Source organism: Delphinapterus leucas, unplaced genomic scaffold (assembly GCF_059928025.1).
Source record: "Delphinapterus leucas isolate spDelLeu-1000000601 "Yukka" unplaced genomic scaffold, BTC_Dleu_Yukka2 spDelLeu_asBTCV2_sq25, whole genome shotgun sequence".
Lineage (NCBI taxonomy): Eukaryota > Metazoa > Chordata > Mammalia > Artiodactyla > Monodontidae > Delphinapterus > Delphinapterus leucas.
The window spans coordinates 11,701,167-11,719,147 of record NW_028322234.1 but is presented as its reverse complement, the minus strand read 5'-3'; the positions used below and the strand labels follow the sequence as shown (position 1 = coordinate 11,719,147).

The 17,981-nt window shown below is 55.8% G+C and overlaps 1 protein-coding gene across 9 annotated transcripts in view; it reads left to right on the top strand.

Annotated features, from left to right (window-relative positions):
* Nucleotides 1–17,981, top strand: part of SMARCA4 (SWI/SNF related BAF chromatin remodeling complex subunit ATPase 4) — a 107,758-nt gene that overhangs the window by 44,638 nt on the left and 45,139 nt on the right. For 5 of the 9 annotated variants that reach the window (XR_016391502.1, XR_016391501.1, XM_089905452.1 and 2 more), the window contains exons 17-26: nucleotides 4,667–4,733; nucleotides 5,788–5,898; nucleotides 7,667–7,909; nucleotides 8,320–8,445; nucleotides 9,322–9,435; nucleotides 10,149–10,256; nucleotides 11,369–11,455; nucleotides 12,246–12,292; nucleotides 13,379–13,545; nucleotides 16,252–16,415. Coding sequence is in view for 4 of the 9 variants with exons in the window: in XM_089905452.1 (XP_089761578.1) it covers nucleotides 4,667–4,733; nucleotides 5,788–5,898; nucleotides 7,667–7,909; nucleotides 8,320–8,445; nucleotides 9,322–9,435; nucleotides 10,149–10,256; nucleotides 11,369–11,455; nucleotides 12,246–12,292; nucleotides 13,379–13,545; nucleotides 16,252–16,415 (1,234 nt within the window). In the remaining 5 variants the exon portion in view is untranslated. The remainder of the gene's footprint in view (nucleotides 1–4,666; nucleotides 4,734–5,787; nucleotides 5,899–7,666; nucleotides 7,910–8,319; nucleotides 8,446–9,321; nucleotides 9,436–10,148; nucleotides 10,257–11,368; nucleotides 11,456–12,245; nucleotides 12,293–13,378; nucleotides 13,546–16,251; nucleotides 16,416–17,981) is intronic. The other 4 variants (XR_016391505.1, XR_016391504.1, XR_016391503.1 and 1 more) reach the window with 1 other exon arrangement.

The following is a 17,981-nucleotide window of genomic DNA, read 5'->3' as shown; positions in this document are numbered from 1 at the left end:
TACACTTGGCTTGGTCCTGAAGGGGAGCCCCCTTTACCGTCGGCCCAGCACTCAGGGGGAACCATGTCTGCCTCAAGTCAGCTGTCGAGAGGGAGGATGGGAAACCGAGTACTCATCCCTCAGCCCATGGGAACATGCCCTCCTATCTATAAGGAGGCCAGGCCTCCAGAGGCCACGCACCCACCGCTGGGGGCTCCAGAACCCTCCCAGAATTCACCTCGAGAAGTTGATTTCCTCCTTCTGCCTTCTGTCCCTCATGGCGGTGTAAATCTGGCTGCCTTGGCAGGAACAGATCTTCATGGAGAGGGAACTGTTTCCACAGTGCAGCAGAAGGTCCCAGGCCGTGGTCAGGCCCAGCTGCTTCTCTGCTTCCCGCTGCCCTTGCCTGTGCGCTGACTCCCTGCCCTCCACTTACTCAAGTCCCTTCCCTTCTGTTTAGCCTCCCAGGCGTGACTTCATCTCCACTGGAATAGCTATGTCCAGCGTGCTGCTCTGCAGCCTGGGTTTGTCATTTTTAAATTTTCATTTTGAAATGATTTCAGACTTACAAACAACTGCAGAAGTAGTGTAAAGAGTTCCTATATACCTTTCACCCGGCCTCCTGCATCTCACATAACCTTAGGACAGTTTCAACACCAGGATAGGAACAGTGATTTAACAAATCATTGTTAACTGGTAACGAATCTAGAGACTCTATTCAGATGTTGTAGACTTCCCCACTAAAGGCCTTTTTCTGGTCCAGGATCCCACTTTGCCATTTGTTGCCGTGTGTCTGTCATGTCGTGTCTGTGACAGTTCCTGAGTCCATCTTTGTCCTTCATGATCTTGACACTTGAATCCTGACCAGGCATTTGGTAGACTGTCCCTCAGATTGGGTTTGTGTGATGTGTCTTCTTTCTGGAATTCTGGCGAGAAACTCCAGAGTGGGTGCTGTGCCCTTCTTGGGGCCTCACATCAGGAGGCACAAGCCCAGGGGCTCCGTGACAGGAGAGCATCGCTTTGGTCTTCCCTTACGTGGTGCCTGCGGGTTTCCCCACATAAACCTAAGAGTTTTCCTTTGTAATTTTTAAGTAACTTGTGAGAAGGCACTTAGAAGCTATATGAATATACCATTTCTCATCATAACTTTCCCCCGTAATTTCAGCATCTGTCAGAGGAGTCTCACCTGAAATGATCACTCTGGAAAGTGCCGAGTACTGGTTTTCTCTTTCCGGCATTCCTTCTACAGGTCTTGGAATTCCACTACAAGGAAGAGCTGTCTCTTCTCCCTTATTTAATTGTTTAATGGTGTAATTCTTCATAGAAGAATTGTCTTGTGGACACTATTGTTATTTACTCTGCTTAAATTGTCCCAGATTTGGCCCAGGGAGACGCTTCAGATCCGTCCCTGTGTCCTTTCAGCACGCCTCTGTCATTGCATTGTGGCTGTTTACTTTAGAATAGTATCAGATTTACAGAAAAGTTGAAAAGGTCGTACTCAGAGCCCCCGTATACTCTCCCCAGGTTCCCCCTCTGGTTGATCACATCTTACGTGACCGTGTTACATTCGTCACAAGTGAGGAATCAGCACTGGAACATTACTAGTAATTAAACACATTACTATTAAGTAAACTTTATGTGGATTTCACTAGTTTTGCCCTGATTTCCATTTTCAATTCCAGGATCCCATGTGACATACATACATACATTTATTTATTCATTCATTCATACATACATACATACATACCGGGTCTTAGTTGCAGCAGGCAGGCTCCTTAATTGCGGCTCCAGGGCTCCTTAGTTGTGGCATGCAAGCTCCTTAGTTGTGGCATGCATGTGGGATCTAGTTCCCTGACCAAGGATCGAACCCGGGCCCCCTGCATTGGGAGCACGGGGTCTTATCCATTGCGCCACCAGGGAAGTCTCCCATATGACATTTAGCCTTTACATCTCCTCAGTCTTTTCTGGTCTGTGACCGTTCCTCAGGCTTGGTGTAATTTTGGTGACCTTGGTGGTTTTGAGGAGAACTTGGGTGTTTTGTAGGATGTGCCTCAGCCTGGGTCTGTATGGTGATTTTTTCATCCTTAAATGAGATGGTGGGTTTCGGGACGAAGACCAGAAGTGATGCATGCGTCTTATCACCTCACAAGGGGGGGGGGGGGCAGTTACTGTCTACATGACTTTTCACTCTTGAGGTTGACCTTGATCACTGGGCTGAGGTAGTGTGTGTCAGGTGTCTCCACTGTGAAGTCACTCTTTTTTCTCCCTTCCATACTGTATTCTGGAAAAAAGTCACTAAGTTCAGCCCACACATAATAGGTGGGCAATTAAGAGCTACCTCCTTGAAGGTGAAATCCCTACATAAATTTTTTGGAGTTTTCCTGTGTGGAAGATTTCTCTCTTCTCCCCCAGTTGTGAATGTATTCAATCATTTATATCAATATGGACTCCTGGATATTTATTTTATACTTTGGGTTAAACTCTAATACTAGTTTATTTTGTTGCTCAAATCATTCCAGCCTTGGCCATCGGGAGCTCTCTCAGTTGGCTGCTCTGTTCCTTTGACATGCCCCCATCATTATGGGGTTTTTGAGCACGTCTTTGCTTTTTGGCACCCAAAGACGCTCCAAGCTCAGCTGGTACATTTCCCTCCCAGGCCTAGAACCAGCCATTTCTCCAAGAAGCCCTGGTTTCCCTTATTAGAAAATGGTCTTAGAAACCAAGACGTGGGTGCTGGGTGTGCTCCTTGCTTCTGGGGCGTCATTGCTTCTAGGCCCTCTCAGTGTGCAGTGCTAGGAAGTATACGTACGTGTACTGACCCTAGTGCACACGTGCTGACATGATTTGCGTCTGGTCATCTGTGTCTCTGTTAAGTGTGACCATACTGCTGTCTTTGACTCAGCCGGGACCACAGGGCTCATTCTAGCCTTTCTCCTTACTCGTGTGTTCGTTCCCAGTGTGCGTGTACAGTGCTTTCAGAATACTTAGCCTGTGAGGAACAGCCTTACTAACTAGAGATCCAGTTCCTTTTGTCCTTAGACTTACAGTTTCCAGCCAAAACATCTTTTCCAAGGTCATTTAAGTTGGCTGCTTTCCCCCATTCCCTTCAGTGAAGTTATCCCGTGTGTTGATCTTCAGCCCTTTTCACCCTTCTGCTACCCAGACCAGGGCCCAGGCTGTTGAGTGTCATCTCCAGGAGCCACCTGTGCCCTGGGGGATGTTTTCAGACTGAGTGTCCCGCTGTCCCGTCCACCTGCTGGGGCGTGCTGTTCTCCGCCATGAGTTTGCTTGTCCTGCCTCCCTCTTGACCCCTGACTCTGGCCTGTCTCCTTAACTTCTGCTCCCGACTCTCCCTCAGCTCTTCTCCCGCTCTGCAGATGCCCCTCCCCCACCCCAGGCTTTGGCCCTTGGCTTCTCTCTCTCTCAGTGCCCCGACCTTCCCCTATTGGTCCCTGCAATAGGAACCAGACCTCGGTGACCGAACCAGGGCAACCTTGCTGATCCCTCAGTAAGGGGAAGCCCACAGCCAGGTGGCTTCAAGCTTCCAGGACCCAGGCTCCTGCAGTTTTCTGCTCAGTAATCCTTAGCACGTGACTCCTGCCCCTAGGCCTTTACCCTCTTGGTTGCAGGATGGCCATGCTGCCTCCATCATCTCCTCTGGGTTCCCAGAATGATGGGCGGGGCCCAGGGCAGCAGGAGCGGATGGCAACTGAGTCTCCACCCTCCTTCAAGACCTTTCCCTGACTTTCAGCCCAGCGACTTAAGCTTCCATCTCATTGGCTCAGACTGTGCCCACCTGGTTGGCCCTGGCTGCTGGGGGAGCTCCTCAGTGGAGCTTGCAGGGAGGAGCTGGGTGAGCCGCAAGCAGTCCCTTCCACTTGGCTTTTGCATCCTGTCTTTACAAACCCCCTGGTCTAGACTGTCTGAGTGAGTTCCCTCCCCCACCGAAGACTCTGTGTCCCAGTATTTCCCCGAGAGCCCACCCGCTCTGAACTTGGCTTTACTGTCGCTGTCACCCTCTCCTGAGGTTCTCTCTTGTAGTCGGGGGTGACTTGTCCCTCCTCACCCTCCCCCATGTCCACTCACTGCCCATCTCTGTCTGTCCCCCCTCTTCCTGGCCTCGAGCCCTCCTGCGCTCCCCCTCCTGCAGTCTTCTGCCCGGGCCTGGCTTGGTCTCGCCTGCCTCCCATCCTCATTCTGCCTCTTACCGGGCAGGAACCTTCAGTGGCCACCAGTTTCATTTTGACGTGGCACTGCGACTCGGTGGTGTCTACTGTAGCCCCGGCCTCCATGGCGTGACTCCCGCACCCACCCCCAGCGTCCTGAGCCTGAAATGAGGCACCGTGAATCTGCGTTTTTCTGAGCAGCTGGTCTGCAGCTTGTGGTGTGTTCTCACAGGGGCCTGTGGCCACACAGCGGTGACAGAGAACTGATCTCCAGGGTCCAGCTCCTGGTCCTGGCCCTCTCCGGCCGCCCTGGCGGAGGCTGACCCTATACCCACCACCACGCCTTTGTGTGTCCCTGTGTCTTCCACCTGGGGCACCATCCCCTCCTTCCCTCAGATGGTCCATTACCCAGCCAGCTCTGAGGGTCACACACACATCAGCTTCACTTCCTCGTGGGCATCTGTTGGACAGTTGCTGGCAACAGAACTAGACCCTGACTCTCCCTTCCTTGTTTCCACCAGAACGCTGTCCAACTGGGCATACGAATTTGACAAGTGGGCCCCCTCGGTGGTGAAGGTGTCCTACAAGGTACGTCGCCCCCTGAGGAGGCGGGCATGGGCAGGGTGGGAGAATAGGGGATACATGTGGGTAAAGAGGGACATCTACTTGCATTAATGACAGGATGCACGTGTGCATGTGCGCGTCTTCTTATGTTATACACATGGGATCCTGCCATTAACACGGTTTGGATCACTTTATTTCGAGGAGTGATGCTTCTTTTTTTTTTTTTTTCTTTTTCTTTTTTGATGCTTCTTTTTTAACTGAAGTTATGGACTCAGTTTGTGGAATGTGGTGACATTAACGCATTCACCTGAAGATTTCATCATTCTTGCCGAGCTTTGGTTAAAACCCATTCACGTGAGATGACTTAATGAGTGTCCACCGTGGACTGCTGTGTGACGGGAGACACCAGGACACGTGGGCCCCGTGCAGGCCTGCTCTGAGTGCCACCCCTAGATCAGTTCGCCTGTGAAGTGGGGACTAAATGTGCCTCTTGTCCTCGTGGGGAGAGAGGCAGAGAGGGCCTCACACAGCCACTCAGTGGCAGAGCCCCGTTGTGCCCTTGGCCACAGGTCTACCGGGTCCAGGCTCGCCACCCTGTGCTGAGAGGCTCTTGGCCCCATGATGGGGAAAATCGGGTCCCGGCAGAGGGGACAGCGTGTCTGGGGAGAACTTGGTGCGTTTGAGGAGCTAAAAGTCGTTCGGCTGGCAAGAGCTTATGGGAACGCGTGCAGCTCTGTCTGGAACGTGAGCTTCGAACAGGAGGGACGGGGCAGATTTGCTAACCGGCGAGAGTCTGGAGCTGCCCTTTGGGAGTGATCACGGCGGTCTGCGCCTGTGTGGGAGGCCTGGAGGCCTGAGATGGGGACCTGGGAAGAGGAGGGTGTAGGAAGCGGAGCTGGTTGACCATCAGGAGTGAGGCCGATGGAGGTGCAGGCAGCAAGCCTCCCAGGGGCCCGGGCCGCCCAGGACCCACACTCCTCTCTCCGCTCCCCACACTTGGCCCTCTGCCCTTGCCGGCGTGAGGGGCCAGGACCTGGGGCCCAGAGGCTGAGGCGCGCGTGTCTTCTCTCCCTCACAGGGCTCTCCAGCAGCCAGACGTGCTTTCGTTCCCCAGCTCCGGAGCGGCAAGTTCAACGTCTTGCTGACGACCTACGAGTACATCATTAAAGACAAGCACATCCTTGCAAAGGTAGCGTGTCTGCCTGTAAAACAAGCCAGCCCAGGCCGTCGCGTGCTATCAGGGAGCCCGTGATCCAGCCCAGGATTGTCGCAAGTGTGTCACGCTTCCCATCTTCTCAAAGCCCCCGAAGACATTTCTCAGTGATTCCCCCACATATGTGTTAAAAGACAGCTGCTCTGTGTGTGCGAACAGCCCCGGTCGAGGTGACCTTGGGCTTGCCTCTCCGACCATCTGTCCCCAGGCTGGCCCTGGGCCACGTCCAGAGACTGGCTGCGTCTGCGCAACATGTGGACTGGCTCCTCTCGGGCCTTCTGCCCGAAGAGCCTGGTCACACGTGGTGACTCTCGACCCACCTGTCTTGCCTGCCGTGTCCCTGGCAGGGCTGTGGTGAGGCCCCCCTTGTCTCTGCCTGTCTCTAGAGGCCTCAGACCTCCCTCCCTGGTGGCCGTGTCTCCCTACCACAGCCTACAGGAAAGCGGCCCACGAAGCAGGAGGGATTTGGTATCCAGGTCCAAGCACTCTGACGTCCTGTGTGTTCTGTCAGCCTTGGACCGCTGGGTTGGCGCATTCAGTGGGGGCTGTGCACGCGGGGCAGCCTCTTAGCTGACACAGTTGTGAAGGCAGCTCTAGTTGGGCCATCAGGGAATTACCGAGAATAAACCATGACCCAGATATGAGACAGGCACCATCCCTCGCCTACAAAAAGCTCTTTTCCCGGTTTGGGAAGGGGTCGAGCCAGAAGGTGCTGCATCTGGCCTCACTAACCGTGTAGGGGATGAAGTCAAGTGGTGGAGTTTTTGACCCAGTGGATGGAGGAGATGTTTACGTGTTACCACACCTGTCGGCCTTGGTCGTACTGATGACATTTGGTGCTTGATGTGCACCTCTGAGCTACGGATAAGGAAACTGGGGCCCAGGGAGCTGGTGTCCAGTGTGCAGGCTCACCCTTCTGACCCAGTACAAAGCCAGGCCCATCCCAAGCATGAGAACGGGGCTCTGAAAATCCTGTGTTTGTCTAACAGTGGCTCTAATTAACGTAAACCCCCTGCCATGGGGGTTCCTCATGGGAAATGGCTGCTAGGCCCCACCCCAGTCGGTTCTGCCCTTTTCATCTGGGACACCTGATGGGCAGTTCCTCAGCCAGGCCATGCCAAAGAAGCCAAAGCCAGAGTGGCTCTGAAGCTCGTCACAGTCACATGTAAATAGGGATTTACACCTGCGGCTCCCGCCTGCGGACTCACACTCTTGGTTAGAATCGACATCTAGCCTGTGTCCACCAGCCGTGTGGCCACTGACAGGCTCTGGGGTGCAGCCGGGGCCCCCAGAGCGCACCATCTGAACCCACCTGTGCTGCTCCTGCCTTAGAGCTGTCGCCTGCTGATTGGAAATGCACCCGTTGCTGAACCAAGTCCCCTGAAGACCCCACCCCTGAGGGCCTCTGATCAGCAGGGGGGTTGTTATTTGGGGTGTTTTTCTGTGTCATGTACTAGCGTACATAATTTTCTTGGGAAACCAAAGTCCTTTTCTGCCCCTGGATTTGTTCACCCAGTCGCAGGTCACAGCTGTGTCTCCCTGTCCGCGAGTCCGCCTTCACCCCCTGCTTTACAGAGGCTGCGGTGTGAGCTGGTCCCTCATCAGGGGCTGTTGTTGTGCTCACGTTCTCCAGCTCAGCAGGCCGTTCTGCCCAGAGCCTTCTTGCCTAATGGCCGTGAGATCCTCACCCAGGTGGGCAGCGCCGCTGCCTGTCCTCCTCTGACCTCCCGCTCTCGGCCCGCAGATCCGTTGGAAGTACATGATCGTGGATGAAGGCCACCGCATGAAGAACCACCACTGCAAGCTGACGCAGGTCCTCAACACGCACTACGTGGCCCCCCGCCGCCTGCTGCTGACGGGCACGCCGCTGCAGAACAAGCTCCCAGAGCTCTGGGCGCTCCTCAACTTCCTGCTGCCCACCATCTTCAAGAGCTGCAGCACCTTCGAGCAGTGGTTCAACGCGCCCTTTGCCATGACCGGGGAAAAGGTGGGTGTGCAGCCAGCCACGTGGTGGCGGGGGGTGGAGTGGGGAGCTATGAGCCTCGGCCACAAGCAGCTCCGAGGACCCTCCAAGTTGATGGTCCCGGCCCAGCTGGCTTCCCTGGGTCGTTGTGGGTTGAGTGCCCACCACAGCCAGCCCAGCAAAGCACAGGGCAGCCCTGGCACCAAAGGACCCCAGGGGAGAAGGGCAGAGAAATTCCAGGGGATGATTGGGGCTTCCCTGACCCTGTGCCCCAGGCACAGGGAGGGGACAGCAAGGAATATGGCCCTGAGGTGTGAAGGTGCAGCTGGAGGGCCTGAGGAGAGTTTAATTTTCACCCTGAGGGCAGCGGGTAGCTTGGATAGTTTCAGTGAAAGGAGTAACATGGTCAGATTCTGTCCCTTTTGTTTTTAAAGACGGCTGTGGGTTGTGGCCAGTGTCTCTCAATGTCTGCGTGGCTGGGAGTGGCGTTGTTGGTGTGTCTGTGGCCGCCGTGTTTTCTGTTGACGGAGGTCAGCGGCCTGAGCCTGATGACCGAGGAGGTGGGCACGATCGCAGGGCTTAACGTTGAGCGTCACCGCCCACGGCAGCTGTGCCCCAGCTCACTCGTTCCCAGTTAGCGGATTTTCCTGAGGCAAGTCTGGGACAGCTGTTCCTCAGCTCTTACAGGGGGGCCTCTGTCAGCATCATCCATGGGGTCCCGCCTCCTTGGTACTGGCTGAGGCAGAAGCCCTCCTGAAGGAGAAATTGAGGCCTTTCCAAGGATCTCATAATAAAGGAGCCCCCAGTTTTCAGATTCCCAGGGACCGCCTCCTCCAAGAGCTGAGGAACAAATGCTCTGGTTTCACGTATTTTCAAGTTGAGCAAAAGATCTGCCCAAAGGGACCCAGAGAAGAAAAGTTCAGATGTCATGGTTTCACTTAAAAAATTTTTTTTAATTCACATTTTTATCAGAGTAGCAGGCCCCCTGGGAGAGCAGCATTTCTTTCCGTCCGTCCCACCCAGGCCAAAATGAGAGTTGATTTGGGCTTCCAGTGACAGAGCCCTCTTGGAGCACCCCCCAGTTACACCACACACTCTATCCGTGTGGCCCCCGCAGTGCTGTCCAGATTTCGTTTGGATGTGTTGGCAGGATTCCATGCACGTGGGTTTGTTACTCTTGGGGAAGCGATGCAGCATGCTGCTGTGTTTCATAGTGCCCTGGGGCCTTGGCTTCCGTGTCCCAGGACTTCCATGGGAGGTCTTAGATCCTTGCAGTTTTCCAGAGGAAGAGGTTGCCCTGCTAGGCTCCTGTGAAGCTTAGGGTAGTCTGAAAAGGAGGTGCTGAGCACAGGGTGACTCCAGATGGCCCTTCGCTGCATCCCTGTCCCCTCCTTTGGAGGCAATGCTTGGTTGTCATGTCTTGTTGGGGCTGCCAGGTGGACCTGAACGAGGAGGAAACCATTCTCATCATCCGTCGTCTCCACAAAGTGCTGCGGCCCTTCCTGCTCCGGCGGCTCAAGAAGGAAGTCGAGGCTCAGTTACCTGAAAAGGTACCACGATTAGTTTTTATCTTTTTGGCCACGCCGTACAGCTTGTGGGATCTTAGTTCCCTGACGAGGGATCGAACCCTGGCGTCCCGGTAGTGGAAGTGCCGAGTCCTAACCACTGGACCACCAGGGAATTCCACGTACCATGTTTGTTTTGAGCGGAAGTCCCAGTGTGGCATCGTCCAGGGGGCCTCCCTGGGGTGGGCCCAGTCAGGTGGTTCCCCTGGGTCCCAGGCCTGGCCCTGGTCTTGCCTCGGCATTCAGGAGTCGATCCCGCCTGGGGTTGGCCACTCTCCCTCACTGGGTCTCTCAAGTGGAAGGCAGGTGTGCTAAGTTAGAGCACTAAGTCCCCCCAGGGCCCCCTCCCCTTTCCCCTGGGTGGGCTTGGGGTCCCTGGCCAGTCGCCCCCCAAGTCACACTTGCGCTTTGTTTCTTGGCCGGCTGTGGGCAGTCCTTTGGGTAGCCGAGTTGCCCCATCTGGCCCAGGAAGCCCCCCACATTTCTCTGCCCTGGTGCGTCTGCCACATCCCATCTCCCCTCGTCCCCCTGGGTATGGGGTTTCCTCACGGTCACCCCTGTGTGCCCTGATCAGAGCACACAGTCCAGGGCCCAGGATGCCTCTGAGAGGCTGGGCGATCAGAGACGGGCCCAGGCTGGGCGTTGGGCTCCGGGACCCTCGGCTCCAGTTCCGGCTGACGGCAGTGTGTGCCCTGCAGGTGGAGTACGTCATCAAGTGCGACATGTCTGCGCTGCAGCGCGTGCTTTACCGGCACATGCAGGCCAAGGGGGTGCTGCTCACCGATGGCTCTGAGAAGGATAAGAAGGTTGGCCCCGGGCCCCCGTTCCCCCCCGGGTGCCCACAGCAGGCGCGCTGGGGGCCACTGGGTGCGGGGCTTGTGCACACTGTAAGCAGCAGGCTCTCGCCTCCTCGGAGCTGATCGTCGTGGCCGCGGCCCCATCTGCCTGTGGTCCCGAGGGTGTTGACTGGGCCTGGTTTAAATCACAGCTGGTGTGGATGGGTCCAGTCCATAAGGCTGAGGGGGCAGAGGCTGATGGCCCGTTTCCAGGGAGGCCCCCGAGCCTCCCAGTCAGCAGCCTGGGGTCCTCTGCTCGTGAAGTGCTCTCTCCCGTGGATGCATCAGTCGGAAGTGGGGGGTCCAGCACGGACCCCAGCCGTTAGAATATTCTAGGGAGTCCCACCTTCCCAGCTGGGAAAGAGCCTCGATGGCCAGGGCCACTGAGCCCGTTTCCCTCGTCATTACGTGGCGTTGGGGTGACGTTAGTTTACGGTGGGGAGGTGGGAGCTAGGCAGGCTGCTGCCTTCTGGCCCCTCTGAGGCCCTGGGCCCCCCCGCCCCTGCTCCCCTCACCAGGACTGCAGCTGTCCTCCCAGGTCCCTCGCTTCTGCCCCCGCGGCCTCGGGCTTGGCCCTGCCACCCCATTTTCTCTTCCAGATGTTTCGTTTGGGCCCTTTCTTACCCGAGCTGTTGCAGCACCCTGTTTCCTGGTTTTCTTCTTGGCCCACGGCACCCACCCCGGCATCCTTCCTTCACCCCGTAGCCAGAGATCTTCCTAAGCCGTCTGGCTGCAACCGCGCCCCGGGGACTCCCCCCAGTGCCCCCAGAGCTGGCCTCACAAAGTGTTTGTGATCCACCCTCAGCTCTTTGCCGGTCACGTTTCCCCTGCGTCCCGCCGGCCCCTCCTCACCCTCCACCCTCCACCCTCCAGGGTGCCAGGGGGTCTCCGCTTCCCCCAGCGCTGGCTTCTTGCTGGCTTCAGGCCTCTGAGCCCCGACAGGAGCCAGCTGCACACGCCCCGTCTCCTCTGCCACAAGCCACAGCTCCTCTCACGTCCTTCTTCCCCGCCTCCTCCCCCAACCCCACCCCACCCCACCCCGGGACAAGACCGATTTGGGAGCCTCTCTTCTGCCTCCTCAGGGCAAAGGTGGCACCAAGACCCTGATGAACACCATCATGCAGCTGAGGAAGATCTGCAACCACCCATACATGTTCCAGCACATCGAGGTGAGGCCCAGGGCCCGGGCAGCAGGCCCAGCGGTACCCGGAGCTCGTGGGCCTCAGCTCTGCACAGGGCCCTGCTCTCAGAGGGGTCTGTCTGCGCCTAGCCCCTAGACAGAGCTAGGTCACTTCTCTCTGGCAACTTTAGAGAAAAAGAGCTTGTAAGGTTTAGACTAGATGATGCTTGTACATTTGCCTTTTTATGGATTTTTTTGTTTGCAAGCGCTTATACATTGTAAAGAATCCAAACTGTAGGGAAATATGCAAGAGAAATGAAAATCCCACCTCAGGTAACCGCCGAAGCCTTCGGAGGCTGTTCTCTGGAGTCGTTTCCCCCGCGGTGGGGTTGTGCTGCCTCTGCTTGTTGGTTACTAGCCTTCCCCACTCGGAGACACGTGGGGCCATCCTGGGCAGAGCATGGAGGGCAGCGTCCCTCTTCCTGACGGCTCTGGGCCCCAGTACCCTTGAGAGTCTGGATGCTTGCTTCTGAAAAGCACACATATGTCCGTACATTCTGGCATAAAGTTCCGGGGTCATGCCAGAGGCCCCTGGGCTTCCATTTCAGCTCACCAGGTGTGGTCTCAGGCGCGCGTCGTCCTCGCGCGCTCCTTTCCGTGGTTAAGAGTGTTAGGTCATGACGGAAGGGATGTCAGTGGGATAGAAAAGCTGTGTTCAGCATCTGTGTGGCCTTGGGGCCGCCGTGGGCGGTCGCTGAGCTTGGGTGGGAGGGCTCGGAGGCGTGGGGCCTGGCCGCCTTTTCCTGCCCCGCACTGACCCGCCTCTCATTCCATCGCAGGAGTCCTTTTCCGAGCACTTGGGGTTTACCGGTGGCATCGTCCAAGGGTGAGAATCTTCCTAGCTTAACGGGGTGGGCAGACCATCTGTGTGCCAGTATTTCTCTCTTCGGTTGGCTTTATTTCTGTTGTTATACTTGTCTAATTTCAAAGGCAGTATATTCCTGGCAGAAAACTTTGAAAACATAGATGAACCCAAAGAAGAGATTAAAAATTCTCCACTTGGAGAGGTGACCATGCCTGGCTTCCAGGCCCCACCTCTGGGCTCTGTGACCTGTGACAGCTTTCCTAACCACTCTGAGCCTAAACTCTGCCCACCAACAGAGGGATACTCTTTATACAGTGCGCCGCGCACCTTGCTCTGGGGGTGTTTTCTCCAGCGTTGTTTATAAAGCGCAGCCCAGGCATCGTTCAGCCCTGGTGTTGGGACACAAATGCTGCCTCAAGGTTTCACCGTTAAAACATTCTTAACCCTAAAGCCACCATTATTTCTCTGGGATGGTAAACTATTTCCTAGAGCAGAGGCACCGAATGAAAGGGCAAAAGGTTCTTTAGCTGTGTAGTTCTTTATACCAAATTGCATAATGGGGTCCCACAGACCTGGGTTTGAGCCTGGCCCTGGCAGGTCAGCAGCCGTGTCACACTGTCCCCCAGCCTCAGTTTCCACATCTATAAACCAGGAGCGAATGACAGAAGTTGCAGTGGCCCTTAGCGCTGTGTGTGGTGTGGTGTGGGCACTCTCCACTGGGAGCCTCTGCTCTTGGAAAGTTCTTAAACAGGAGACCTGGCTTCCCGGGGCAGCCCCTGTCCATGCCCATTGTCCCAGGATCTTTACTAATAAATAGCACCTTCTTTCGCTCTTACAAGTATCCAAGTTGGTCAGTAATTTCATGACCAAGTTTATTTTAGTTGGGTTGAAATGGCTTTGCTGAAACTTGGTGGGGGGAGGGGGGCGGGGGCGGGCCCGGGGGTAGTCTGCCAAGGAAGCACTTGTGTGCCCCCGAGCCTGGTGGCCAGCCTGCCTAGGCCGGCTCAGGTAGCCTGGGCATGGGAGCGCACGTCCTCCTTGACCCGCCTGCAGGGCGCTGTGGTTCATGTGGTGTGTGTGTCCTTCCCCACCCCCTCCACTCCGCAGGCTGGACCTGTACCGAGCCTCGGGGAAATTTGAGCTGCTCGACAGAATTCTTCCCAAACTCCGGGCCACCAACCATAAAGTGCTGCTGTTCTGTCAGATGACCTCCCTCATGACGATCATGGAAGACTATTTTGCGTATCGCGGCTTTAAATACCTCAGGCTCGATGGTGAGTATGATCGGGAGAGAGACGTTTGTTAAAGGGCGGCCTCGTTATCCGCTGCTGCCAAAGCTTCTCTAGGTCTAGCGGCAGGAGTGGGCATAGCGGCTCACTCAGTGACACAGGCTTGCGGGAATGGGAGGGAGGGCCCTGGGAGTATCATGGCTGGATCTCCTGAATGTGAGGCTCATGGTGTTTGCACCATAATGCTGCGTCCAGTCCAGTGGTTAAGGGTTGCTCTACGGTCCTGTTATGGTGGGAAGTGACAGAAACCCATATCCTGTGGGCATAAAGAAGGAAGTCTTGATAGACTCACATAACTGAACCTCAAGGGTTGCTTCAGGCACAGCTGGATCCAGGTGCCCAGATGGTATTAAGAGGGGCTTTTCTGGAGCTCCTGGCTCTTTGTCCTCCATTTTGGCTTCATTCTTAGCCAACCCCTCCGGGCTTTCCTTCCACCTACCTGCTCAGTGTCCCGAACAGAGAAGCAGCTTGTCTCTTCCCCCAGGGGTCTGGGGGTGAAATTTCATTAGGCTGCTGTGAGCAGCATGCTCTTCTCTCCACCGCCTGGGTGGCTCTGGAGCTGGAATCAGGCCCGTTCATGCCGAAACCGTGAGCACTGAGAGAAGCAGGAAAGGGAGGGAGGAAAACCAATGCTGCAGGGGTGATAGCGGCGAGTTCCCTGGGAACAGCACTGACTGTGACCACATGCACTCATCAGAAGCCTTGTTTCTGCCTTGTTCCCAGCACGCAGGAGCTCCGGGGAGGAGGGGGCTGAGTGAGATGCTGACAGTGTGCAGGACCCATGCTCTGACACGTGTCAACTGACCGGGAAGACCCTAGAGGGAGCCCCCCACCCTCTGTCAGATGGAGTGAATGGGGCTCTCGAGAAAAATGAACTTGGGGGCCTCCAGGGTAAACACAGTTAAGAAGTGTGGGATAAACCACACTTCTCAGAGCCTTTATCTAAACTCTTTGCTATGTGCATCCACGGCCAACACCCCAAACCTTTTTGCCCCCATTGCGTCTTTCACGGTACATCTTGTGGAACTGTTGTTTTTTTCAGACGCGTGGTTGCTGGGCGGATCTGTCTGTCGGTCTCTGCCCTCCCCACTCCCACCCAGAACCTTTGCTGCATCCCTATCTTGCCTTCCTTCGGCCTGTTCTTGGAATTCTGTCCAGGGCGACCTTTACAAACACAGCTGTGGTCAGGTCCTCCCTCAAACCTCCCTCCTTCAGGTGCTTCCCATGGCTTGGAAGGCCTGCGTGGCCAGGCTCACCTCGCCCCTCCCTCTGTGTGCTGGCCTCCCCAGTGGCCTCTCTGTCCTTCAGGGGCTGAGCCTTCATGAGTGCTACTCCTTGGCTGTGTCACTGCCCCGACCCCTAGAGGACAGGCCAAACGTGAAGAGTGTGTTCCCACCCACCCCAGCGTCCATCCATTTGCCCGCCCCCCCCTTTTTTTTTCCTCCATGATGAGAGTCCTCTATCTAGGATGAGGACTTTTGTTTGCTTGGCTGTGGCTGCATCTCTGGGCACCTCATGTGGTCACTGCCACATGAGCGGAAACTCTGGGAAAGAAAGGCAAAGGGGGGGAATTCCCTGGCAGTCCAGTGGTTAGGACTCCGCTCTTCCACTGCAGGGGGCCCAGGGTCAATCCATGGTCGGGGAACTAAGGTCCCGCGTGTCACACAGTGCAGCCAGAAGGAAAAAAAAGAACGGCAAGGGTGGGGGCTCGGTGACACGTGGAGTGGAACCTTCTGCTGTCAGAATGTCGAGAGTGAGGGTGCAGGCCGGGCATCTGGGATCGGCCCCTCCACCTGGGCCTGCCTCAGCCCCTCCTTGGAACTGGGGCAGCCCAGGCACCAGTGGGCATCAGGCCTCCATGCTGTTCATTGTGACGTGTAGGCGAGTGGCTGGAAGCAACACCAAGAATGACACCTGATTTCCCCAGAGGCACCTCTGCTCCCCAGGCTGGCAGTAGCCCGAGGAGCTTAGATGCCCCTCTGAGCATCACGATGCTGAGGATCATGTCCTGGGCCATCACATTAGAGTCCCCGTGGCTCCATGAAGAGGGGAGCCATCCTGCCCAGAGGGAAACAAGTCTCCATTGTAAGCCCCCGTGTGCTCGCCTGTAGATGATTCCCTTTGTGAATGGAGAAAACCCATCACAGTAGGATGGAGGCAGGCGCCAGCCCTCTGGCCAGTTGTTCGATACCATAGCAGCCCTGTCTGCCCGCCTGGAAACCCCACGTGGGTTTGGGGGCACGGCGTTAACAGTGTTGCTGCAGTGTCTCCCACCACCCCCTGGACAGCTGGGCAGGGCAGGTGGTGGCGACTCACAGGGCAGCCCCATTGCCTGGGTGTCTGCTGGGTGCCGGGCACTGTGCTCCAGCACCTGCCCACTTAGTTCCCACAGCAGCCCCGATTTACACGGAGGAGACACCGGAGGCCCGTTGGGGCTCGTTTTCTTCTCCTGGGGTGGGAGGACTGGCGGTCAGTAGTGTCACCGTAAATCTGAGTTGTTCGCCAGTCACCACTCATGGCCATGTGTTGAGTGAGTGGCCATGGCTTGGGTGGCCCGAGTTGGACGGCTGTGGACTCTATACCTGCTCCCTGATGTAGGTGTTCCTCTGTCTCCTCTGCACCACCGCCCGCCCCCACTCCACCCGCCATGGTCACCTTGCTAATAACCCTGCTCTCCCCACCCGCCGGCAGGAACCACTAAAGCGGAGGACCGGGGCATGCTGCTGAAGACCTTCAACGAGCCCGGCTCCGAGTACTTCATCTTCCTGCTCAGCACCCGGGCTGGGGGGCTGGGTCTGAACCTCCAGTCAGCCGACACTGTTATCATATTTGACAGTGACTGGAACCCCCACCAGGTAACAGCTCTCAGGCCCCCTAGGGGGAGGGGCTCGAAGCCTCAGGGAGACCATGCCCACTAGCATGAGTGCCCGCTGGCCTCTTGACATTCTCCTGGAGTCCCGGAGGCCCCTGGAGAGAAGCCCAGAGAGCAGTTACTTTCCTCTGTTTCTCAAAACAAAACTAGTTTTTTGCTCTGATTATGAAAAAATTCATGTTCCGTTGTTATTTAAAAAAAAAAAATCCTGGGAATTCCCTGGTGGTCGGGTGGTTAGGACTCTGCGCTCTCACTGCAGAGGGCCTGGGTTCAATCCCTGGTCAGGGAACTAAGATCCCACAAGCCACGTGGCACAGCCAAAAAAACAAAAAGAATTCTGGTGTCGCGTAAATGTGCAAAGAAAGTGGAAGATGCCCCAGTCCTGTCAGCTGGCAGTAATGGTCACTGTTTTAGTCATGCAGGTCCTTCCTGGCCATGTTCTGGCCCAGCTCTCATGTTGACGCCTGTTAAAACCACACTGGGGCGTACTTTTTATGCTCTGTGCACTGCTGCCCTTGTTTCTTATCCACATACCCTGCACAGGGCTCCGTGCCTATAGATAACAGGGATGTGGTATTTTATAGATGCAGTAGTTTTTTGTTTGTTTGTTTGTTTTTATAAATTTTTTTTTTTTTTTTTGGCTGCGTTGGGTCTTTGTTGCTGCGTGTGGGCTTTCTCTAGTTGCAGCGAGTGGGGGGCTGCTCTTCCTTGCAGTGTGCAGGCTACTCGTTGTGGTGGCTTCTCTTTGTTTCAGAGCATGGGCTCTAGGCGCACGGGCTTCAGTAGTTGTGGCATGCGGGCTCAGTAGTTGTGGCTCGTGGGCTCTAGAGCACAGGCTCAGTAGTTGCGGCACACGGGCTTAGTTGCTCCGCGGCACGTCTGGGATCTTCCCGGACCAGGGCTTGAACCCATGTCCCCTGCACTGGCAGGCAGATTGTTAACAGCTGAGCCTCCAGGGAAGCCCCGGTACAGTAGTTTTAAAGTAAGTATTTACCTCTTACGTCTTACTCTAAAAGTAGTAATTTTTTCAAATGCAAATACCAATAAGTGAAAGTAACAAATTAAAGAGTCCATTTTTCCCCTTCCCCACCAACCCCGCTCTTCTCTGAGCCAGCATCTACCCACGTACACACATATATTCTGGCTTTGACATGAACACGGCATGTTCCAGCACGTGTCTCTTCCAGCCAGCAGCTGGTGTGTTCATGTCTCCATGCAAGCACATGGGGACTCTCCCCAGCCGCTTCCTCAGCGGCCAGCTATCTTGGCATATGGTGGCCCCAGGATTTTTTTTTTTTTTTTTTTTTTTTTTTTGCGGTATGCGGGCCTTTCACTGTTGTGGCCTCTCCCGTTGCGGAGCACGGGCTCCGGACGCGCAGGCTCAGCCGCCATGGCTCACGGGCCCAGCCACTCCACAGCACGTGGGATCTTCCTGGACCAGGGCACGAACCCGCATCCCCTGCGTCGGCAGGCAGACTCTCAACCACTGCGCCACCAGGGAAGCCCGGCCCCAGGATTTTTGACTCAAATCCCAGTTGGCAGACGTCCG